Source organism: Eleutherodactylus coqui, chromosome 7, assembly GCF_035609145.1.
Source record: "Eleutherodactylus coqui strain aEleCoq1 chromosome 7, aEleCoq1.hap1, whole genome shotgun sequence".
Classification (NCBI taxonomy): Eukaryota; Metazoa; Chordata; class Amphibia; order Anura; family Eleutherodactylidae; genus Eleutherodactylus; species Eleutherodactylus coqui.
The window spans coordinates 129,113,078-129,139,668 of record NC_089843.1 but is presented as its reverse complement, the minus strand read 5'-3'; the positions used below and the strand labels follow the sequence as shown (position 1 = coordinate 129,139,668).

At 45.3% G+C, this 26,591-nt stretch overlaps 1 protein-coding gene across 1 annotated transcript in view; it reads right to left on the bottom strand.

Moving 5' to 3' along the window:
* The window catches only part of SLC10A7 (solute carrier family 10 member 7), a 169,674-nt gene extending 143,323 nt beyond the window's left edge, over positions 1 to 26,351 (bottom strand). The window contains exons 1-3 of the mRNA XM_066573670.1: positions 26,003 to 26,351; positions 14,381 to 14,463; positions 2,788 to 2,924 (exon numbers count right to left, since the gene is read on the bottom strand). Coding sequence (XP_066429767.1) covers positions 2,788 to 2,924; positions 14,381 to 14,463; positions 26,003 to 26,102 — 320 coding nt within the window. The 5' untranslated portion in view covers positions 26,103 to 26,351. The remainder of the gene's footprint in view (positions 1 to 2,787; positions 2,925 to 14,380; positions 14,464 to 26,002) is intronic.
* Positions 26,352 to 26,591: the final 240 nt, after the last annotated feature.

Genomic DNA, 26,591 nt, shown 5'->3' with positions numbered 1-26,591 from the left:
GGATCTGGGAGAAGGGAGTATATCACTAATTGTTATTTTACTGCATGCGGGAGGGGTTTTGTATGTCATCTATAATTCAGACAACCGCTTTAAAAGAAAAGGCCTCCAATATCACCACAAAACTATAGAAATTGAGTAAACTGAACAGCACAGAGTGTCTAAAAAATAGAGATGCAAGTTAAAAGTACTGTATTTAGAGAAATAGTACTTAGAACTCATCTCCTAGATATTTTTCCTTGAGCGATATTAGCCCTTTCTTTGATGTAGTTTCCTGCTGTCCGCACATCCTGTAGTCCAGTGAGTCTAGTATATGTCAAGGTTTTATATATATCAATGATACTTTTAAGGGCCTTAAATTGTCACTACACTTTGCGACAACTAGTATTAGATGGGCTCACATGACTGTATGCTAATTGGATATTACCCGCGCAGTCTTCGCGCGAGCATAAAACGCAGTAGCAACCACCCATGTTGCTGCTCACATGAGCCTCACGAGAAAAAAAAAAAAAAAAAAAAAAAGATCACAGCATGTTCTATCTTAGCGTGTAAACACACACAGATGCTGCGTGTGCCGATTCCCATGTACTAAGTACGCATGTGATTGTGTCTTTGTGCGCAGCTAATTACAGTTATGTGAGCCCGGCCTTAATAGGATAGCCAATGAGACAACCAGCAGAAGTGCAAATAATTTTTTTTTTTTTTTTTTTAACTGAAAGTGAAATTTTTGTGCTGAAAAATCACTTGGCCACCAGGGGTCTCACTTCCTTTTAACTTGCTGTCCCCTGTTGTCAAGTGAAGTACATTTCTAGTAACAGAGATAACAAGACAGATAGCAAGAGGTGGAGGAGACTGAGGTCTCATGCTGCCCACAGGAGAGAGGAGGCAACTACTGCAGGATGGAGAAAGCCTCAAGACACAGACGTGGATGCTGCTAATGGTAAGTGATTTATAGCTACTGGAATCACATCTACACTGCTCAGTGTTCTCCATGATGCTATGATCAGTGTATGCTACAAAGGCTTAAGGAGCAGAATCTGCCATTTCTACCATGTGCAGTTAATAGGAGACACCATATCTGTTAAGACTACACCCAAAAGATCAAAGAAAATTGGTAGTGAAAAAAATGCAGGATATAAGTTATATAATGGTGAGCTATAGTGTTATTCCTCATGTACACACCTCATGTATACAGCTGAAAAGCCATCTGATAGTGCATGTACGCTTTAAACATTGATCACTTTCCGTAGGGTAGATAATCAAAATCAGGTTGGCAGAGAGCCAATTCCCAGCACCCTATTGCAATCAGTTGTTTGACAGGGCTTAGGCGCTTCGGTAAATGCAACACCTCATTGGTCTGTGATGTCCATTATTACATAGCCATTGCGCAGCTCAGTCCCGAATGAAATTGATCTGCAATACTGGACACCACCGTTACAAAATGTACGGAGCTACTTATGCCCGATATACAATGAAGAGGAAGGAGAGTTTGACCTCTCCAAAAGACCGATTGGTGGGGATTCTGGGAGTTAGACGGCCCACTAATCAGATATTGATGACCTATTCTAAAGATAGGTCATCAATATCGAAGTCCTGGAAAAGCCCTTTAAGGCTGGATCAGATAAAAGGTCACACTCAACCAAGTATGTCTGAATCAGAGACACAAGTCAGTCCTTTTTCCAGCATATGTACTGTATCTGCTTTTTTGTGTGCTTAGATGCTAGATGTGTTTTTCATTGGCAGACCTAGAATTAGATCCGACTAAAAGGCTTCATTATACAGTTTTAGGAGCGGCTGGGAGTTTAGTTGAAACATGCAGCTACAGGTACAGCTTCACCTGCAGAGATGCCAATTTCATGCAGACTACTTTAATACATTACCAATTAGTGCTTCATAGGGTTCAACTAACTCTGCACAGGGACACAGAGAAAACAAATGAATAAGTAAAAAGTACTCCATGGTAGGATTACCTCTAATCTTATTTTATAAAAAGAGAATGTTCAAGTTATTGCTATTTGCTTTACTGATAAACAACATGTAAAGAAACCCATAGACTCTAGCGGCACCTTATTTCCAGGTAGAACAAAAGGGATCAGGTGCTGGGATTTAATGTGCCCGATCCTTCAACCCTCCCAACAAAGTCGGAAGTCTCTCATACACACGTGACAGTCATCCGGCCCCAACAAAAATAGTCAGGGTCAAACTGCTTGAAGTTTCGGGACATCGAAATGATCTCCCTTCTACTTAGATCTATCTCAATGCATATGTACGCGACGACGGCGTCTTTCCACAAGACCATTAAGAATTTATAGCCAATGGGAAGCAAGATGGCCAATTTACGTTGAACTGTTTGAGTTTATATTTTTGAAGTAAAGGTAACCCATTCCATCGTTCTTGATTAAATGGTGGATATTACAAAATAGGACTAAGTGTATAAGTGTAGCAATATTATCATTTACGACATTGACTATACAGCCTCCTGCGTGGGGCAAAGATCGCTTCATTGTATTATGTACCAAATTTTGCTATTTTAATATAAACTTTTGAAACAAAAAAATAAATAAATAAAAGTCGTCAGATGACTTTCCACTAATATGTATGGAGATCTTAAGTATCTAGTAAAAACGTAGTAGAGGCATCATTATCTTTATGGAGTGGCATAAATACAAACCCTATGAATGTGCAGTAAAACATAAGTATAGTTTAAAAGTTGTAAATCAGACTGTTGGAGATATTTAAGTTATTAAGTATTTTTAAACAGATTATTGCACAATATTCTGTAACACATACCCCTTTAACAGCCATTCATTGATGGGCGTAAGTGACAGCACTTGAAGGAAAAACCATATTGCTGTTGGGAAGAAGACGAGTGTAAACACCTGGACAAAGAGGTGAAGCTTCACGTGCATCAAAGCACTGGTGAGTTCCTGGAAAGAGAATGGAATTCAACATCACTTGAGGATATTCTTCTGCTAAAGGAACTGAGAATACAATAAAAATAGGCACATACCCTAGATTAGTGTGCAGATACAATACTTAGGCTGGGGGCACACGGGACCGAAATCCTGCGTAATGATCGCACGGATATACTGCCAGATTTCACAGGAGAAATGCAGCTTCAAAACCCGCTGCCTTTCATCACGGGTTTAGGAGCGGCTTCGTCGCCTGTATTCCGCTGCGGCCATCTCTCTCTCCCTATAGAGAGGCTGCTGCGGAAACAGGAAAAGAATTGAATAGCCGCGTCTTTGAATTCCTCGTGGCATGTTGATTTCAGCGCGACTTGGCCGCCACGGTGGACGCAGCATGTGGACAAGATCTTTGCAAATCTCACCCACTTTGCTGGTCAATCTCGAGATAAAAAGCCGCGGGCAGAATTTCCATGCAGAAAGTCTGCACGGAAATGCGACGGCAATTATGCCCCGTGTGAACCCAGCCTTGTGCGTATACACTATCAGTTATTTTTCAAGAATTAACTTGACTTATTTGGCAGCATAACAAACGGTTCAAAAATCACAATGCTCATAAAGCAACAATTGTGTGGCCATGCAAAAGTTTAAAAGGAAAAAAAAACACCTTAAGGACGGATGATGGGACTACCGTGTTTCCCCGAAAGTAAGACAGTGTCTTACTTTCTTTTTATCCCCAAAAGCCCCACTATGTCTTACTTTCGGGGTATGTCTTATAATTAAAAAAAATCATTACTCACCTCCCCCGGCGTTCTGTCGCGCTCCGGCAGGATGTCGCTCGCTCCTCGTCCCCGGCGCAGCATTGCTTTCTGAATGCGGGGCTTGAAATCCCCGCCTCCAGAAAGCTAATACACACGCCGTCAGCCAGTTACAGCCATTCAATGACAGCATTGAATGGCTGTGATTGGCTGAAGGCGCACGTGACTTCAGCCAATCACAGCCATTCTGTAACTGGCTGACGGCGTGTGTATTAGCTTTCTGGAGGCGGGGATTTCAAGCCCCCGCATTCAGAAAGCAATGCTGCGCCGGGGACGAGGAGCGAGCGACATCCTGCCGGAGCGCGACAGAACGCCGGGGGAGGTGAGTAATGATTTTTTTTTTTCTACGGTATGTCTTACTTTCGGGGTACGGCTTACATTGGCCGACCCCCCTGACACCCCCGATACGTCTTACAATCGGGGGTGTCTTACTATCGGGGAAACACGGTATGTAGAACACCATAGGTCTAATACGTTAAAGGGGTTGTCCCACTTTCTTAAAAAAATAAATATATGTTTAAAGGCCCTTTTACACACAACGATTATCGCTCAAAAGCCATCTTTTGAGCGATAATCGTCGTGTGTAAATGTGCGCCCATCATGCACTGACCACACACTTTTCGTCCATCGCTCAGTTCAGCTGAGCTTAAAATCCATTGTCCCTGATAAGGCGGACCACACGCTGAGTTTTCCGTGGGCAGCGCTGATAACATTCTGTCCCACTAGAGAAGGATAGTAATGTATTTAGAGAACAGACCACCCGCTGTTCTCTAAATACATGCAAACGAAGCTAGTAAGCTACTAATGGGCTTATTAGCCTATTAGTAGCTAATGCAAAATGATCGCTCAAAACTGTCAGTTTCTGACAAATTTTGAGCGATCATCTGTGTGTGTAAATGAGGCTTAACCGTTTGCAATCCAATTTTGGATTCAGGGTTTCCTAGGGGGCTTTCCCTTTCTGCCATTATACAATGGTGCCATCTGCTGGCTAGAGCCAGTACTGCGGTATAGGACATGCTGGAGAGGCCCCCGACAACAGAGCGGCCAGTAATCTACAGTAAGAATACCCTGCAGGACGTCTTCCGACATTGGAGCTGTACAGGCTTCAATCAGAATGTCTTCAGACGTCAGACAGTGGATTGGAAAGGGTTAACAGCTGGCCATGACGTTAAAACAACAACAACAAAAAAAGCAACACCCACCTCGGAAATACGACCTGTACCTAAAGCCACACTAGAAAGGCAGCAGGACCTTAGGGAGGTAAACAACTGGCTCCGGAGTTGGTGTAAGAAGGAGGGATTTGGGTTCCTGGAGAACTGGGCTGACTTTGCGGTCGGCTACAGGCTCTACAGTAGGGACAAGCTGCATCTTAATGGGGAGGGTGCAGCTGTGCTGGGGGAAAAGATGGCTAGAAGGCTGGAGGAGTGTTTAAACTAGGGACTGGGGGGGAGGGCAAAATGAGAAATAGTGGGGTAGCCAGTGTAATTAGCGATCTGGGTCCAAGCAAAGGGAATGGGGGACGAGCAGGGGGTGGGGTTAGTACAGTTAGAACTGATAGATCAGCCATAAGTACGAATAGCAACAAAACAAATTTAAAAAACAAAAAAAATGATATAAATTGTATGATCACGAATGCACGAAGTCTGATCGGTAAAGTGGGCGAGCTTGAAGCAAGAATGACTGATGAAAGTTATGATATAGTCGGAATTACTGAAACATGGCTTGATGATAAGTGCGATTGGGCGGTGAATTTGCAGGGGTACAATCTCTTCAGAAGAGACCGAAGGAACCAGAAAGGGGGAGGGGTATGTCTGTACGTCAAATCGAACTTGAAGCCGAGGCTACGGGAGGATATAGGGGTAGGAGACGAACAGGTGGAATCTCTGTGGGTAGAAATACAGGGAGGAAAAAATAACAAAATCCTGATAGGGGTCTTCTATCGACCACCAAAAGCAACAGAAGAAACTGAAGACTTACTACTAAGGCAGATAGAAGAGGTGTCAAAACGAAACGAAGTAATTATCATGGGGGACTTTAATTACCCAGATATAACATGGGAGAACGAAACCTGCAAATCTCACAGGGGTGATAAGTTCTTGAGAGTAATTAAAGACAATTACCTGAACCAACTTGTGCAGGAACCAACAAGAGGGAGAGCCATTCTGGACCTAGTACTAACTAACAAACCGGAACGTATAAAGGGGGTGCAGGTTGAGGGGCACTTGGGGAACAGCGACCACAATATAATCAACTTCCAGCTGTCAATCAATAGGAAGCCTTATCAGGGAGCGACAAAGAAACTAAACTTTAGTAAAGCAAAATTTGATGAGCTTAGAACTACTATCGGTAACATTAATTGGGACAACATCCTCAAAAATAACGGTACAGAGGAAAAATGGGAAAAGTTCAAAAGGATCCTAATCACCTCATGTGAGCAGTTCATTCCCTTTAAAAATAAAAGAAACTCAGCTAAAAGGAAACCAATGTGGCTCGACAAGACGGTACGAGGGGCAATAAACGAAAAGAAGAAAGCGTTCAAACTACTAAAGCAACAAGGCAGCGAAGAAGCGCTAAAATCATACAGGGGAAAAAACAAAATATGCAAAGATACGATCAAAACTGCCAAGGAGGAAGCAGAAAGACGGATCGCAAAAGAGAGCAGAAACAACCCGAAGCTATTTTTCAACTACATAAACAGCAAAAGGATTTGCAGGGAGAGCGCTGGCCCTTTAAAAAACAATGCAGGAGAAATCATTGATGATGACGAAGGGAAAGCAAATCTACTAAACAGCTTCTTCTCAAGTGTGTTCACCAAAGAAAAGGAAATGCCACACGAGATGCAGGGGAATAAAACGAACCCCTCACAAAATATCTCATACCTAACGCAGGAGGAGGTGCGGAAGCGTCTAAAGAAAACTAAAATTGATAAATCACCGGGCCCAGATGGATTACACCCAAGGATACTAAAGGAACTAAGTGACGAGATAGCTAGGCCGCTATACCTAATATTTCTAGACACTATCAAGACCGGAGTAGTACCATTGGACTGGCGCATTGCCAACGTGGTTCCAATTTACAAAAAAGGGAGCAAAAGTGAGCCTGGTAACTACAGGCCAGTAAGTCTCACTTCAGTAACGGGAAAAATTTTCGAGGGGATTCTGAGAGACGCCATCGATGAGTACCTCAAGGAGATTAAGGGAATAACTCCTCACCAGCATGGATTCATGAAGGGTCGCTCATGTCAGACAAATCTGATCAGTTTCTACGATGAAGTAAGCTCTAAGCTGGACCAGGGAGAATCTATTGATCTTGTATATCTGGACTTCTCTAAAGCCTTTGACACCGTGCCACATAATAGGCTAATATACAAAATGAGGCAGCTCGGACTGGGTGAAAACGTGTGTAAGTGGGTAAAAAATTGGCTCAATGATAGAAAGCAGAGGGTGGTAATAAATGGTTCGTACTCTGATTGGACCACAGTCGCTAGCGGGGTGCCACAGGGTTCAGTATTAGGCCCCACTCTGTTCAACATATTTATTAATGACCTGATAGAGGGGCTGCACAGCAAAATATCAATATTTGCAGATGACACAAAATTATACAATATAATTAATGCAACGGAAGACAATGTGCGGCTACAAACGGACCTGGATAAGATGGGGCCTTGGGCAGAAAAATGGCAAATGAAGTTCAATGTTGAAAAATGTAAGACTATGCACATGGGCATGAGGAACGGATGTCACAAATATTCACTTAATGGGGTACCGTTGGGGAAAAGTGATATAGAAAAGGATCTAGGGGTATTAGTGGATAATAGACTAAACTGGAGTAACCAATGCCAGTCAGCTGCTGCAAAGGCAAATAAAGTCTTGGGGTGCATTAAAAGAGGTATAGGGGCGAAGGACGAGAACATTATCCTTCCACTATATAAGGCACTCGTCAGGCCTCACATGGAGTACTGCGTACAATTCTGGACACCGGTGCTCAGGAAAGATGTCACAGTGCTTGAAGGGGTTCAATGAAGGGCAACTAAACTAATACATGGAATGACGGGACTGGAATACCCAGAGAGGCTATCCAAATTGGGACTATTTACTCTAGAAAAAAGAAGGTTAAGAGGCGACCAAATAACCATGTATAAGTACATGAGGGGACAATACAAGGATCTCTCCCATGATCTGTTTACACCCAGGACCACAAAGGTAACAAGAGGGCATCCGCTACGATTAGAGGAAAGTAGGTTTCATCACCAACACAGAAAGGGGTTCTTTACTGTAAGAGCAGTTAGACTGTGGAACTCTCTACCGGAGGAAGTGGTGATGACAAAATCGATAGAGGAGTTTAAAAGGGGACTTGATGTCTTTCTGGAGAATAAGTATATTACAGGATATAAATATTAGGTTAAGTGTCAATCCTGGTATACAGGCAGGTAGGAACTATTAGGGGTTGATCCAGGGAACAGTCTGATTGCCATTAGGGAGTCGGGAAGGAATTTTTCCCCCAAAAGGGCTAATTGCCTTCTGGCCTTGGGGTTTTTTGCCTTCCTCTGGATCAACACAGTAGGATAGACAGGCTGGACTAGATGGACAATGTCTTCATTCGGCCTTACATACTATGTTACTATGTTATGTTACCTCTCTTCGTGCCGCCCGTTAAGTTGCACAATGGCTCTTCCGGTCGGTGTTTACAGCAAACGTCAGGTGACTGTTGTAGACACAGGCCACATCCTCACTGTTCCTAACCCCTCGCGTTATGGCACCTAGGACGCGAGTGCTTATGTCACAGAACGGCCGGTGACATTGCAGCCTCTGAACGCCTGCTGTAAACACAGACCGGGAGAGTCGTGGGAGCTGTTGTGTTGCATGCCAAGGGGACAAGAGAGGAGAATTTCTTCTTTTGTTGTTTTAGGTCATGGCCGGCTAGTTCAATTTTTTTTGTGGGACAACCCCTTTAAAGAATATGGTTTTCCACGGATCCCTCTGACCCTCTGAACTGTCAGAGAACAGTGGAAGGTACCAAGTGCTGTTGAATCTATGCGCTACTGATATTGGATGCCCGCAAATAGTTATTAGATCATTGTAGATTGCAGGGTACATTACGGAAAATAGTAAACTAAGAAAAAACAAAAACATCAAGAACATAAAACGTTCATATATGTTGTGCTGACCAGGGACTAAATCCAGCAGCACAACCTGAACATACCGCGCTCATGAATTCAAAGTGCTACTGAAATCGGGTTTCCATTTTCCAGCATTGAAATCACAGGGCCCTGTATTGTAATACGGCAGCAGATGCACTTCAAACAGATGTTTCTTATTAACCAGTTGATCTGCTGTAAAAATCAATATTTCGCCTCCTCTAGAGAATATATCTAACACATGGTATATGCAAAGCAATGCTCTGCACAGATGAAGTTTAAAGCGTATATGGCTGCTTGTCATGTTTGTTGGCCAAACCCAACGGTCTGATGAATGAGAGGTAGAAACATTTGATGTGCTAAATGAACTTGTACTAGTAACAGATAGATATTTGGAGGGGCATGCAAAAGAAGGGCAGAATGTACTGAGAGGAGAGTCTTCCTTGAGGTCAGAGAAGTCTTTTGCTGATCAAGTCTACTTTAGGCCGGTCTCACGCGACCGCATTTGAATTGCGGATTCTGTGATCAGTGTCTGTACGGACGAACTGTTGGCCTCCCGCATGTGGAATCTGACCCGCTCGTGTGAACCTGGCCTTATTATTAGGTAGAAACCATTCTAAAAAGAATAGCAATAATATTTTGCAAATATTAGTTGGCCCTTTATATTGATTGATGGAGTTACCTTCATTTTGAGTATATATTTCCCATTTTCAGTAATCAACTAATCACTTTTAGGCCAACAGGAGGCCGCCGCTGGCATGCCAACATTTCTTCTGCATGCCAGTATGAATCGATGTATGAGGGTATGAAATCTAGTAGCTTTATTCACACAAGCACATTTTGTGCATTGCAAGATATACAAAGCTCATACTGGAACAGACCCCTTTGTTCTCAATGGGTCTATTTATATGTGCGATTTTTCTGTCGCCGCAATGCGGCAATATATAGAAAGTTGCAGAGGGTTCTATTTTTCTACTGTCAGCCGCGGCGGAGAATCGATACTTTCCCAAAGCGATGCAAAGCGGTTTTGGGATAAAGATGCCTTGCATCGCGGGGGGAGAGAAAAAAATATATATCGCATGTTGGCGAGTGTGAAATCGGGCTGTGATTCACGACCCGATGTTGCACTCACCCGTGTGAAGTTAGCCTTAAACAGAGTTGTTTCTTTAAAAAAAAGGAAGTTTATCAAGACTGTTCCCATCTGCTTCAGATGATCCTTTCTGCACCTCCAGCACAGATGCAGTAAAAGATCCCAGACAAAATAGCACTGCATGCTGCACTATTATGACCGGGAAAATGCCGGGTGGCATGATAGAAAGCCGCTGGACCTCATTGCAGGCAAGAGAGTTTGTCAGGTGATGTTCATCATTTATGCAACAGATCCATTCCAGACATTCCATTTTTTTGTGATACTATGATAGGACATGACCGAACACAGATGTGAACACAGGCCGATTTTTCTTTTATGCTCTATATTTGTCCTTTCTCTCACAATACCATGCAGCATCTCACATCTTTAAAATGACAGGTTCAGGAGCTACATAGATGATGCAACCAGTAGCTGCTTGTGCAGCCCAGACATATTTCCATTTAAACTAGTCGTACACATCATACATAAGTCGGATGAGTTCAGCAAGATACGTGGAAGGGCCTTTAATCCTCAAAGAAGGATCAAGCATGTTGGATTTCAATGCACATCCTTTTTCCCGGTGGAAGTTAAGCAGGAAGTAGTCTATATCCCTCTTCCATGTTACATAAACCGGCATGCTCAGCCAAGCGTACATGTTTATGGGGAAGTCGAGAGAAATAGCTGATCAAGTGTTCAGACTGATTTCTTATGGACAGCTTTATTTGCTTTACTCTAAGGCTAGAGCTGCACAGTTGTGTGGCTTAAAGATCGCAGTATAGCTATGTGATATTACAAACTAATGGAAGATATTATGGTCAATTTGTGGCTCACAAGTTGCCATTATCCAATGATTAAAAGAAATCCAGCAAGTTTGAATTTCATGCGATTTCCAGGTCGCGGTAACTTGCAAGCTTTACATCTGCCACTTATTTTCACCAGTAACCATTTATCCATATGGAAACACCAAGATGCATAAGGTTTTCTGTCCGGAGCTTTCTTTGTAGTGGTCTCTTTCGGAAATTATAGTCTTCTCAGGTGGATACATTCGTACCTACACTTCAGACCCTATGAGACCAGTTTAGGGAATATGGCATGTTGGGCAGTGACTACCCTTATATATATATATGATTTACCCAACATGAAAATTATTAAAAGAACAATCTGCTAAAGGATGGAACATAGGGTTGTACATTTATCCCCTTTACCTCTTTTGATTTGGAGATATTCTTTCCAATGAGTGTGCCTATTCTTTGCATCGCTCAAGTAAATTTGAGGTACTAGACTAAATTTGGATGAAAGAGCCTGCGACGAAGAGCCTGCGACGAAGAGCCTGCGACGAAGAGCCTGCGACGAAGAGCCTGCGTCAGTATTCCCTACTGGGAGATCACATTAAAGTCAAGTCAACGGTCTGAACAGTAAGTACGAATGCATCCACCTGAGAAGACTACAGTTTCCAAGAGAAACGACTACAAAGAAAGCTGCCGACAGAAAATTTTATGCATCTTGGCGTTTCCATATGGAAAAATAAACTAGAAATCAGGAAATATGATGCAAGTGATGCTGATGTATTTATGTACAACTGAACGGGAGCTACAAATGATGCCTTCATTACACCAATCTGACTGTAAGTGGAGGCCCCGTGGTATCTAACAAAATATAGATTTCCTGATGCAAGGATATAAAAATGCTTTCAGGATATATTAAAACAAACAACATGGGAAATAGAACAAGTGAATGCCGTGAAAATAAAGACATGCATGTATTTCTTGCACAAATATTTAACTTTTCATTTCTGAAACTGGTTCTTGTTTGACATCTATTATACCGTCTTCCATTCTGCATTTTCCCTGTTGGTACATGAATTACATTTGCAGGATTTTGAGGTTTTCACTGTGCTTTAATAACCATCCTCTTGAGATGTTCAGATAAATAAACGCAATTTGTCTCCAAGCTTCATTTGTAGCTGTTGTATGATACAGACCCATTAACATTCCCATACACGCTGCCTATCTGCAATAAGATGCTCTTGTGAATTTAATGGCTCAGATCCACAGTGGGGAAATGCATAACATGCTGTAAATTGAATTAAACAATATAATAATTAGTCACTAAGCTACAAGATCTACAAGCCAATGTTAAGTCGGGATATGTGGGAATGCAGGCACCTGATGAACCCTACGGGAACCAAAAACACCTCGACACTTAAATCTTACCACAACTTAGTACTGAGATTAGGAACTACAGAGAAACTTTCATAAGCATGTTGGCTTTGTATTAGAGAGCTGGAGATGGTACAATCAGGTGCAAGATAAGGCAGAGTATGCCAGAAACTGCTCCAAGAACTATTTCCTATTAAAGGGCTGGATCAATCAATCAGTGGGGATTTCAGGCCTAAAGAAGAGGACAAACCCATCTCATGGAAGCATCTTCCCCAGACATTCAAAGCCCGTTGTGAGATAATTCATAATCCATTCACCCATGGAAGAGAGCTGCTTCCAATGTAATCCATTGCTTAGTAGAGAAAGAATGATTGCCACATGATCTTTACCCGTAAATATATGATGGGTTTGTGTTCCCACTTAAATGGAAAAGACTAAGACAACTATGAAACAATGGGGAGAACTAAAGATAGGTTTAAAGCTTCAGTTTTGAAATAATTTGCTTTAAAGTAACTAACATGGCAGCCCCCTTGGTTTATAAGTGGCTACATGGCAGCTGCAGCCAGTCAGTAGCCTAAATGGTCACGTGCCACAGTACTGGCCTGGAACCACTCAGTATTTGCAATGGTGATGCCAGTAATACGGCACGTAATCACTGAGGCCACTGATTGGCTACAGCGCACATACTTGTGCTACATTGAAAAGTTTAACATGATGGTTCTTTAACCCTTTCCAATCCAATTTGTATCCTGGCTTTTCCTAGGTGGCTTACTCCTTTTCTGCCGTTATACAACGGCGCTATATGCTGGCTAAAGCCAGTACTGCATGATGTGACACGTTGGATAGGCTCCAACAGCAGAGAGGCTGGCAATATACAGTAAGAGAACCCCGATGGACATGTTCCAACATCGGAGCTGTACAGCCTCAAATCATAAGGTCTTCAGACGTCAGACAGTTGACTGGAAAGTGTTAACACCAATATCTGTCATATGTGCAAAACCCAGCTGAGACATTTTATGGTATTTATTGATGGGGTCAGCTTAACAAAAAAAAAAACAAACAGAAAAAAATAAACCACACAATTTGAAGCGACACCAAGCTTGTTCTCCAGTATTGCTAGGTATACACTATACATGTAACATAGGAGAGTAGGGGGATATGTGTTGAGGTACAAATAGCGGGAGGGGAATGTAGAGAGAACAAAAGGTAGGAAGACATCAAATAAAAACAAGAATCATCCCATTTCAGTAGGGTATTCACAAGGATGTTTATTTTACCTTTTTTTATATTTATGTCATATCACATTTTATCTATACTGACTACATGCTGTTCTACGCATGCACAGACTTTATGACCGTTGGAATCCACTTTAATTCTTAGAATGTATTGGCTTTCTTTTTTTATTCATTGTTCTTATTTAGCGTTTTTGTTTTGACTACTTGCGTCTCAACATGTTTCCAACTACTGAATTATCCATTGTTTTTACTCATCCTGGCATTATCATCAACATCGTTATTATTACTATTTTATTCTTCTTCTTATACATTATGTTTCCATTAGTATCATTACCAACTACACCACCATGTATCAGCGGGGGATATCTCCTTATATCATTGCCATTATTATCATCATTATTACCCTTTTTAATATAAGCTTCTTGCTTATGGTTGTCAAAACTTGTACTCAGTTGTTCCATCCACCTTGTGTATACCCTACTGATACGGGATTCGTTTTGTTTTTATTTGATTTCTTCCTACCTTTTTTTCCCCCTCTCTACATTCCCCTTCCACTTTTTGTACCTCAACTCATATCCCCCTACTCCACCATGTTACATATATATGTATAGTATGTCCCCAGCAATACTGAAGATGAAGCATTGTGTTGCTGCAAAGCGCATTTTTTAAGCTGATCCCATCATTTAAAACAGAAGTTTAAATAACAATACCCGTGTATGTGCAAGTCGATTAAAGGGTCATGCCTTACTCACAGCCTTTTCATGTATATATAGGTCTATCCACGGGTTAAATGTTTCCTGGGTTGGCTGCACCTAGATACCCAACTAGGACAAGAACAGACTCACTTTTACTTCATCGTATCATCTATTTTGTAGTATCTGACATTATGGTAACATATTATATACTATATGAGCTACATATAATCAAAAACAGATTATGAAAACAGCCTACAAGTTCCAAGTCCACTACATTCTCAAAGAAAAACTATATATACTATACCTCTGTTTTTAATGATAGTCCACTGTTAAAGAAAATAGCAGATACGGCAATATAGGTTATGGTAATTTCTGGTTTCAATGGTCCTAAAAGAAAAAAAAAATAAGTATTACATTTTGTAGTCTGGAAAATAAAGATTATTGTGGGATTGGCACAAATAAGTAAGTACACATAATCTTAAAGCAACTGTCCAGTCAGTAACTCAAAAATGTAAATTATCACCTAGTGTGGATGATTATTTCAGATTTTACTCCTTGGCTGCTTTTTAGCTCAACTCCATTAGGACAGTGCTGTGATCTTTGACTACAGTGTCTACAAGGAGTCTGAGGTAGCCTGAGACACCCCCCCTGTCTCATCATTGGTTCAGGGTGCTGCACTGCCTCCCCCCCCCCCCCCCCCCCCCCCCCCCCCGTAGCTCTGCCTCTGCTGATAGACTTGTGTTATACACAGCAGCCAATCACAGAAGCAGCAAGAGCTCAGAGCAAGCACTTTTTCTTCCTTCCCCAAACCGGGCAGCTAGGTGGAAAGTGGGCAGACCCTATTATAGTCAACGGGGTCCATCCCTCACTGTTCAGTTTCGTCCAGAGATCACTCTTGCACGGGCCATTTTATTTTTTTTTACAGCGTTTGGCGTGGCTTGCCTTAAAACACCTCCGTTGATTTCGATGGGGCTTCTAAGATGAGTACAGCATTTACAACAACGCCAATTTCGAACGTTGTATGTTCTATTTTAGTGCTTTTTTGCTCTTTTCAACACATCTCATCACCAATTGCAATGATGGGGTGCGGTAAAACCGTTGTCAAATGCATTCGAAAACACTGCGCTTTTACAGCTGCCTGTGTGAGAGCGCTCTTGGTAGTAGGTATGGCTGAAATGACAACTCACTAATTAGACAAGTTGCCCTCTTGCTGTTGGCCATGCAGAGTGAGGGCTCCTGCCTACGAGGCTATGGGAAATCAATTCTTCCTCCACACTTGCGGACACAAATTGCGGTTTTTGCGAGCAGAGGAGAAAAAAAAAAAAAGCATGCTCCATTTTTGTGCGGATGCAACTTGACTTATTTATTAGGTCCAGCGATACTATTATTCGTTATTGTAAGAAATCATTTTTGGAGCAAATTCCTAGGAAACGTTCCCATCATAAGCACAGCAATACACTTAGAAAGGCAATAATAAAGTGCAAACTAATAGATTACCGTTCTGCACACATTCATCCGCAGTGCTACCTTGTACACTTTTATGATCCCCAGACGATCGGCGATGAATAAATGCATGCTTCCCGTTTTAATGAAACGAGTGCTACGAGAAGTGCCCTTATTTCCTGGTCGTCGGCAGCTTATGGACATGTATAGCGCCTACAGCAATGTGCTGCGTGACATCTCGGCTGCAGTTTAAGACAACTATTTGAATATTTGTCAACACATTCCCCGAGTCGTATTGATATGTTCCAGGCAGAGAAAAATGTCCCTACTGCTGAAATAAGACTTGAAGAGCTCACAATGCAGGTCAGCGAGTCCTTCAGCTCAGTGGGAAGTGACAGGATTATTGTGTGGCTCCAGTCATGTTGTAGCTCACCGGGGAACGTCCCCGGCACACAGCAGCACTGCAAGACGATCGGCATCTTATTCTCACTTCTACAGCAACCACTGGATGAAGAACAGCAGCCAACCGTCTACAAGAAAGGTCCAGGTGCAAATTCATCTATGGAAGCTGCTTAGTCCATTTAGGACACAGATGCCAAAATTACCATCCCTCCCCAAAATGTTCTCATTATTTTCTCCTTCAACCTAAGGTGCAAAAGTTTTATAAGCGAACGCCCTTACGATTGTCTGCCGTTAGAGGTATCTTACTGTTAGGGCCCCCAGCTGTAAGGGATATCTGGAAGCAACTGCTCCATTTTCCTGTAGCGCCACCTCAGGGGAAATAAAGCATTACAGTAAGGCCTAATTCCCACGGCCAGATTTCCGCAGCGTTTCACTGCAGCTATTAGGTTCTATTGAACCTAATAGCTCATTGTACATGCTGTGGAATTCCACCACGGAGGAATTCCACAGAATGAAGTTACCCGCAGCATGTCCTATTTGCCCGGTAGTACACGCGGATGGCTTCCATTGTAGTCAATGGAAGCCGCCCGTCACGCTATACTTCCGCTGTAGCACAGGGGAAGTATAGCGTGAATACGCGCGCCGGGTGCATCATATGACACCGCCGATGTGCCATGGGCTGTACTGCGCATGCGCACCAGCAGTGTCATGCGGGAGCTATGCCGCGGATCCGGAAGAGAGTATGGGGTCTTTGGGGGGGTGGCGCCATGACGGACTCCGCTGCGGTATTCCGCTTGCGGAGCCCATCACGGTCGTGGGCATAAGGCCTAAAGTTACTGAAATCTTTGAGCCCCACATGAAATATGCAGATGTGCTGATACTTTTTTTTTTTTTGGACACATAGGGCTTTATTATTGCTCCAACAGACTGTAGTGCGGATTTTTCCTCTTCAAATGAGAGAGTGAAATCCGCATCATATGGGAATTTTGACACAGATTTTCTTAAAGGGGTTTACCAAAACTGACTGTCCATGAAAGAGGTGGTAAAAGTCTTATTGAAGGGGGCTCACTGCATAGGCAGGGCTTGACATGGTTAAATACATGGCAGTTCTGGGAGCCTAAACTCGGCCCAGGGCTGCAATGGCAACCATCAGCACCCTGCAATTGCATCACATGGGGTGGCCAATGGAGAGTTAGAGGGGGCTGACAGTTGATATGCTGCAGTCAGGATTGATAGCGCATGTAAGCTGTGATCAGCATTAGCTCCGATCGCTGCGGTTTGTGGTGGCTGTTAGGAACAGCCGGCATCCACCGGGTAAGCAGTGGGCTTGGCTCCCAAGCCTATTTCATTCCCACCCCACACCTCTGTAACGTCAATGGGTTAACATACACATTTTTTTACTAATTAGTGCAAGAATATACTGTTTTTGTAATATGAGAAACTAGAGTTTTCAACAAGATTCAAGCCCAAGTAACAAGACAAATGGGATTCAGCAGTCTGTGTGGACAGATCCATCAGCAGTATGGAGGGTGGTCTTGTCAGCACGAAGAGGAGATGGCCGCTTTGTAAACGTCAGGGCAGATCTATATATAAAGACGAAAGAACTGACTGACTACTAATTCTCCAACTTCCCGACGTCGTAGAAATATGAAATTTGGCACGGGTAAATAGGAAAAGTTAAAGGGTCCTAACTTGATTATTCAATTCTAAGCGCAAAATAATTAGCGTCCAAATTTTACGTACGTAATCTAATTCTCTCACTTCCGGATGTCATTTTATATAAAGGAAACGTCGCATGGTTGCCTCCCCTGGTATTTCCTGGGTAACGCAAAGAACCATGCAAAATGGTGAACATATTTTTTTTCCTCAGTATCTCTAAAGTAACCACGACTTCATAAGATTTTCCATGTGAACACCAGATAAACACCAGTACCAAATTAACTCGGGCGAAGTCGGGTATATCAGCTAGTTGTACATATAGGAGCTGTAATGCATGTCTCATATCAGCAATGGAGGTGCCCCTCCCCCCCCAATAGTTTTTTTTTATTCTTTAAAAGTTTTATTAGCAATGGGAAGCTTCCCTTACACTACACAAATATCTTAAGCCGGTCTCACGCGGGCGTATTGTCATTGCACCTTACGCGTACAATTTTCCAGCGCGCAACACGCAATGCCAATAGCCCATTGATTTATTTGGCCACTCATACCTGCGTTTTTTTTTTGTGTGCGTATTACTTGCACGAAAAAAGTTACCGTATAGTCCATCTTGGCTCGTATTCTGTGCACATACACGCCAATACAGTGCTTGGGGATTGGTAGCATGCAGAAAGTATGCATGACCCTCTTTAAGCCGACTGTGTGCATTAACTCTCCCATCCGCGGAGATGAAGCAATCCCCTGCCACAGTTGTGGCAGAGGTCCGCGATTCTATTCTATTGCTTTCAATTGGGCTGGCGCTGAATGACAACTGAGTGCTGCCTGTGATTGGTCACAGTGCTCAGCCAATCAGAGGCAGCGCTCAGCCATTCATTGAATTCAATGAATGGCTGAGTGCTGCCTCTGAATGGTCAGAGTGCTGAGCCAATCAGAGGCAGTGCTTTCTGGAGGTAGGGGATTTTACAATCCCCGGCCTCCAGAAGACAGATGAAGACTACTGGGCACAGAGAGAAGAACCATACAGCTCTTCTTTTTTTTTTTTAATAACAGCTAGGGATGATTTTTGGGGTAGGGCTTATATTTCAAGCCCTCTGGAAAACCATCGCTGCGGGGGATGCTCTCATCCCCTTGCTTTCAATGGGGTAGCAGCAACGCCGGTCCCATTGAAAGCAATGGGATAAAATTGCGGACCTCTGCCATAACTGTGACAGCTGTGTCAGGGGATTTCTTCATCCCCGCGGGAATGAAGAAATCTTTTGCCATAGCTGTCACAGCTGTGTCAGGGGAGCGCGATGTACGCCCTATGTTTTCAATGGGGCTGGCGCTGTGAGCCTTGAGTGCAGACATCGCTAATGAGAATGAAACCATTGAAAATCATTGGTTTCATAATTATGCGTTTTCACTCACTCTCGTATCACAGCAAAATCTATTGCCAGTGGGATAGAGCCCTTATGATGAATACGTGTTATTTTAACTACAGGCTACACATACACTCTTAGTAAAAAAGAAAATCCAGCAACTAGAAGACGTCGTCATTTGGATACACAACTCGGCATGCAGTTACATCTCAGTCAGATATACAAGTGATTAGATGAATGGTGCCACCGGAGACCCTAAAAGTGGTTCCCCCCCCCCCCCCTTGGCCTATACTTCTACGGCCTGTGACACCCATTCAGTGTTGACTGTTTGCAGTGGTATTGTCAAGAACAAAACTGGATGCTACAGAGTGGAACCGGGTTGTCTTCAGTGCCTAATCCAGGTTTAGTTTGGGCACTGCCAAAGCACAGTCGCATCTAAAGACCTAGGGGGGAGTAACTCAATCCTGCCTTAACTGTGGAGTGGTACACTACCCCCACTGCTACTGCTGGTGTGACGTCTGAGGAGCCACCATGTATGACGGTCACCCCTAGTAGTGGTACGAGGGACAATAACAGCTCACTGATATGTTCAGGACATCCTGCAGCCACATGTGTTCCTCTCATGGCGGCTTCCAGCAGGATAACGCTCGGCCGCACACAGCAAGGGGGTCACAGGAAGCCCCACTACATTGTCACACTTCCATGGCTGCCCGGTCACCAGATGTATCACCAATAGGACATGTATGTGGCCATTGTGAGGAATCTACTCATGTGGAGTACGTTTATTCCACTATAAACTGTATATATTGTGTTTATTCCAGGTCTATGAGGCAGAGGAAAATTATTAGGCATTTGCTTATGTGGAAAATCTATATTCATCCCCCTGTAAACGGTGCGAAGTGTTGATCCCACATTCATTAGGCACAGGAAAATTTAGGCATCTGCTCATTTGGAACACTAGATTGACCGACGTTCGCTACACGAACACAACATGTTTAGAAGAGTGGTGGTTGTGAACTTCTAAATCTGCTTGGTTAGGTGATTATTCAGTGTCACTTTGTATCTGAAGTATGTATCTAATATAAAAAAGGTGTCTGTCCGTCTGTGTCTCTCCGTTCGTCCGTCTGTCTCTCTCCGTTTAAGCAGAGTGCCGGCAGTACAGCATGTACAGCGGCATTCGCTCCCGGCTGTGCTCCGGCCTGGAGGTTGGACAGGGGCTTCCCGGGCAGGGGGATGTCTGTGTATGTCGCTTTTTTCATAGCGGTGCTTAAACCAGCAGGGTCGTTCACAGTCTTGCAACGGTGAGTGAGAGACGCCGCGAGACTATGAGCGTTTCTTAGCAACGCTTGAATCTCCATAACGGCGCTCACCACTATACTTTAATATGGAAACTTTGACGCGTCCCGATGGGTCACTGAATGTAGCAACCTCAAATTTTCGGATTTTATGACGGTGGCGAGGATATAAGGAATCAAAATGACACCAAAATCATCTTCCTGAAGGTGAAGCAAAGTGGTCAAACAGTGGTGCAAGAAAAAGCATGTAGGCATATATATATTAGATGTGCTCATTCCACTATAAACTGGACATCTGCCCTGCTCATTCCATGTCTGTCTCGGCGCCCACAGCCAACAGAGCCGCCCACCTTGGGCGCCCACAGCCAACAGAGCTGCCCACCTTGAGCGCCCACAGCCAACAGAACCGCCCACCTCGAGCGCCCACAGCCAACAGAACCGCCCACCTCGAGCGCCCACAGCCAACAGAACCGCCCACCTCGAGCGCCCACAGCCAACAGAACCGCCCACCTCGAGCGCCCACAGCCAACAGAACCGCCCACCTCGAGCGCCCACAGCCAACAGAACCGCCCACCTCGAGCGCCCACAGCCAACAGAACCGCCCACCTCGAGCGCCCACAGCCAACAGAACCGCCCACCTCGAGCGCCCACAGCCAACAGAACCGCCCACCTCGAGCGCCCACAGCCAACAGAACCGCCCACCTCGAGCGCCCACAGCCAACAGAACCGCCCACCTCGAGCGCCCACAGCCAACAGAACCGCCCACCTCGAGCGCCCACAGCCAACAGAACCGCCCACCTCGAGCGCCCACAGCCAACAGAACCGCCCACCTCGAGCGCCCACAGCCAACAGAGCCGCCCACCTCGAGCGCCCATAGTAGTATCACACTGTCTCCAGAACTATGTCACCCAACCTCTCATCAGTCCATGTCTGTCATGTCTGCTCATTCCATGTCTGTCTCGGCGCCCACAGCCAACAGAGCCGCCCACCTCGGGCGCCCACAGCCAACAGAGCCGCCCACCTCGGGCGCCCACAGCCAACAGAGCCGCCCACCTCGGGCGCCCACAGCCAACAGAGCCGCCCACCTCGAGCGCCCACAGCCAACAGAGCCGCCCACCTCGAGCGCCCACAGCCAACAGAGCCGCCCACCTCGAGCGCCCACAGCCAACAGAGCCGCCCACCTCGAGCGCCCATAGTAGTATCACACTGTCTCCAGAACTATGTCACCCAACCTCTCATCAGTTGTGAAACTACTTCTCGGACTACTTTTGGCTGTTGCGCTGAACACGCATGACAACGCTGCTGAAACCGCAGTATACACAGCATTGAAAAACACTGTGTTCCTGCAAAGGCCTGTGTGAGGGAGGCCTAAGACTATGGAGTAAACTGCAGAGAATGTTACCAGTTTTTGACCCCAGCTCTAAATTCAGTGTGCTTGTCAATAAATAAATTACATTTTATATATATATATATATTTATATTCATATATATACCTCTAAAGAGCTGAATTCTCCCAGAATTCCTTACTGATAGACTTCCATACACAGTTTGCTCTGATGATCTGCAGTCTTTCTACCAGATGCTGCATAGGTATCAATAGCTCCACCCACTTCTATAGGGGCTGCTTGTTAATAAGCTTGTCCTCTATGTCCAATGACACCAGACATGACAGTTAATGCAGCTGTGAACTCTTGTACAATACGTAATGAAGCGTATTTACGAGGCGCGTCTTCTTGACACGGAACAACTTTTCAAACCACCAAAGATCCATTTAGGATCTAAAAAACTGCTGTCAGAGCTCATTGTGGTATCATCACCTCCCACATCACTAACTGGCCAAATATCCTTAAAATCCGTAAACTAGTAAATGGTCATGATAATTGGCCACTGTACACTCAACTTCACCTTGAGGGCTGGGGAACAAACTTGATGATCCGTGGCCAACATACATCACCAATAGAGATGAGAGAGCATACTCGTTAAGGCGATTTACTCGAGAGAGCGTCACCTTTTTCGAGTACCTGCTGGCTCATCCCTGAAGATTCGGGAGGGCTGCGGGGGGAGGCGGAGGGGAGTGGGGTGGAGAGTGAGAGAGATCTCTCTCTCTCTCTCCCGATCCCCTCCGCATCTTCAGGGACGAGCCAGCAGGTACTCAAAAAAAGCGCCGCTCTCTCGAGTAAATCGCCTTAACGAGTATGCTTGCTCATCTCTAATCACCGATTACCCAGCTCATGTGTTTCCACTGAGGTAGTAAAATAACTTCTACAGCACTCTACACTGTGAGAAATCACCCCAACGCACGGACACTGGAAGGACGTCTGTTCAGGTTCACACGGTGCGGAATTGCCGCGGAATTTCCGGGCAGGCAACTTTTTTCCCAAGATAAAGCAGCAAAGTGAACGAGATTTGCAAAAACCTCAACCTCATCAAACTGACATGCCACGCAGAATTCAAAGCCGTGGCATGTCATTTTATCGCCATTTCCGCTGCGGCCATCTCTCCTCGCTATGGGGAAGAGCCGGCCGCAGCGGAATAGCCGCTTGAAAACCCATAAGACTTCAAGCTGCGGAAATCTCGCAGAATTTCCGTGCGGTCCTGCTGCAGACATTCCGCAAAATTTCCCCCTGTGTGAACCCAGCCTAAAGGTACCTCTACACGGGACGACTGTCAGGCTCAAAAGTGCGTTTAGTCATCCCACCGACTATTACTTCGGAGCTTCCGCCCGGCCACCTCCGTAGATTTATAAGCCAAACCTTCAGAGACTCAGACAAGCGAACGACTTCTCGCTCCGAGCCCCTCCGATGACCACTGTACGTGGGACGATTATCGCCCAAATTCGCTACTTCTAGCAATATTGGTACCATTACTTGAACAGCGGTGATCTGAGCAAAGGCGGCGTTTCTATCCACCTCCTAATCCCACAATGTAAGCGCCCTTTCACATGGAGAAATGGTCGCCCAAATAAAATGTTGGATCGTGCGAATTTGACGGCGGATCGTTCAGTGTAAACAGTCAACAATAGAAAGACGAACAATCATTTGCATATCGTTTGTTGTTAATTTTATGCTGACATAAAAATCATCGTTCATTCATTCATTCATTCAAAAATGGTTACGGGTAAAAAGCGATCGCTCCCATTCCCTTATACAGTCCCGAGCGACCAACGATTGAGTGAAGCGGATGGCAAAAAAACGTAAGCGATTATTTACGTGTGTAAAAAGACTGCATTTCAAAACAAACAACTCCGTTATCATTCGCTTGTTCCAAGGATTTTTCATTCCACGTATAAGGCGCCGGATACACCTAACGATTTATCATTTGAATGAGCGGGCGATGCGAGTGCTCTCTCGGGCGGCCTATGTATACAGCAGATACATCGTTGGCTCGTTCACACAAGAAATCATTCATTCATTCACATTCGCTGTATAAGCGAATAAAGGACTGAATGATCAGTATTTAAAGCGAATGAAAAGTAAATGAGCCGACGATTTCTGTCTGCATAACACGAATGAAAAGTGAATGATTTATCATTCCATGGTCAGCTGCGTTTACACAGAATTATCGTTCCTTTTTGCTTGTTTGAACGATTTTTCTGAATGATAGTTGTTCCGTATAAAAGGGCCGTAAGCCCGAAACAGCGAAGAAAGGGTTACTTCATGCATGTGGAGGGCAGCGTGGTAATTGTACAGATAAGTGGTGGCTACACACAGGCGTAAGCACTACTTTTTGGCTGACTAGTTGGCATATTTTACTGTACTTTTATGCCCGGAGGACGTTCATTTTTGCGCATCAAACAAACCGCGATTGAAGTGGCTAATTCTAGATGTGACCCTTTTTCAGCGGAATTACCCAGGGTCTCACGCATCTCCATGCGGATGCATTCGCACGCCTCCTCCCTGTTGACCTTTGGTGCACAAATACGCAGAAAGATACAGCGTGTTCTATTTTTTATGCCTCTAAAAACGCGCCCGCAGAATACACGCATGTGAACGCAGCTATTGAAATCAATGGGTTCTATTCACTGCGTATTGCGTGCGCCAATCCGTTTGTGTGAAGCCCTTGGGGTACATTCGCACCTGCAATCGCGGTCCATTTCTAGTGTTCAGTGCCGTCCTTGAACTATGAAAATACTGGAAGCGCTGGACCGGCCATGTCAGATGCGAACACTTCTGTGTGGACCCCATAGAGTACAATGAGGTCACGGACAGGAGCACGGCTTATTTATTTAACATGTGCCAATCACAGATAAACACCCTTATCTGCCATTATCTGTGACTGGCACAGGTTAAATAAATAAAGCAGGAGAATTCTCACAAAAGCCAAGATAAGCGGAGGGCTCTTTGAAGGCTTGTGAGTATAGCTGCAGGCAGGAAGCGGGGAGCATTCAAGTGATTAAGGTGGGACAAAATGACCTTTATAATGAGGTCAGCCTCACTTCCGGCACTCCGGACGGCATTTCCCAGGACGAAATAATCCATTGTGCTGCGCTATTTTGTCTGAGGTTTTATGCTGAAGCGGGCTCCGAACAGAATGTATGTGAACCCCGCCGTAGGGCTCATTACCCATCTTGCCGCCATGCACTCTGCCGCCAGAGAGCGTGTATGGCTGCATATGGCGCTGTGCATGCCCGCGAATCACACGGACGCGCACAGCGTGACTTTTTTTTCTAATTCCCTGTTCAGTTCAGAGTGGATACACGTGTGGAAAGGCCGCCCGTACGCAAGGTTGCGATTTACATCACAAAGGTGGTGAAAACACGGTCGTGGATGTGAGCCCTACCGCCAGGCACACGCGGCCGTAAGTATAGAATGCTGCGGATATCACGCAGTATTTTACCGCTACGGAGCCGGCCTATCCCCGCGTACCGCAGCGATTTTGCACTGCGCATGACAGCGTATCTCGCGCTGCGGTCTTCCTGGTCCCTTTTTTTCCGCTCCATCGCCTTGCAACAGCGTGTATAAGCGCCGCACAACACAAGGTAATCGCATACGTACAGCATCGATGAAAGGCTCTAACGAGCAGCGAAATAGACCGCGCTGCGTTCTTCTTTTGCGCACACATTACATATACGTATAACACATTCGCAAGTGGTAACGGATCACCAAAACTCAATGTACGTCCGCTGCCTCCATATACGCAGAAGTCACGCTGGCGTGCGCCCACTATACGGTGAAGTCACGCTGGCGTGCGCCCACTATACGGTGAAGTCACGCTGGCGTGCGCCCACTATACGGTGAAGTCACGCTGGCGTGCGCCCACTATACGGTGAAGTCACGCTGGCGTGCGCCCACTATACGGTGAAGTCACGCTGGCGTGCGCCCACTATACGGTGAAGTCACGCTGGCGTGCGCCCACTATACGGTGAAGTCACGCTGGCGTGCGCCCACTATACGGTGAAGTCACGCTGGCGTGCGCCCAGCGTAATCACAGCGAGAAAAAAAACGTCCGCAGGTCGCCATTAATCCCGTCAGCGCCCGTCCCGCAGTCCTACTTCTCCAGGTGCCACATGTACACACACTGATGCCAACTAACTTCTGGGCACAGCAAACAATAGAAGTCATGCAGGTGTTGCGCCAGGTGAATGCCAGCCTGGCACTGCCAGCAGGACAATGGAGACTACCCTGCTGTGCCAGTGATACCCAGTGCCATGGCTAGCAGCAGCTGTTGGACGAGTGCAGGAAGTGCCGGCGCTCCGCTGTGCAACGTGTCACTAGCAGCAGCAGCATGCTGGGACTTGTAGTCCTCCCGCGGCTCCAGTACAGCGGCACTCACCCCCTTTCTCTCCTATGGACGGCTGCAGCTTGGCCGCAGTGATCACCAGGATGATCCCCAGGATGAACCACTCTTTCCTCAGTCTCTCCAGTAGGCCCATGCTGCTGCAGTGGAGTACAAGGCAGGGCTCCCCGCGGTGTGACACGTCCGTCTACTGCATGCACGTCCGCCCTCTCAGGTAAACCCCGCACTGGGAGGCTCGGCACAAGCGGTCAATTCATCTCAGCGGGGCAAGGCATCAGCAGCCGGAGCCGAGGAAGTCTCCCAGCGCGCCGCCATCATTACCACGCAGCACGGAATAGCCGCGCATACCAGCCCAGGCTGCAGTCACCAGGAGACTGGAGGGACGCCTCTAGAATGGCCGGACTGCTGTACCCTCATGTCACCGCTAGGAGCGGCGGGGACCGGGCCGTCACACTGTGCACCGCCGGCTCCAGCGGACTGATGCCAGCTATGGTTGTGTTCACTCAGCCCACAGAGAGACAACGAGCCATAATAATCTACAGCCAGAAGTCCATAACTCCGCACGTTATGGAGTGGTCGGACGTTACAGGGGGCTACATGGGAGATTAACCCCCTAGTGACCGCC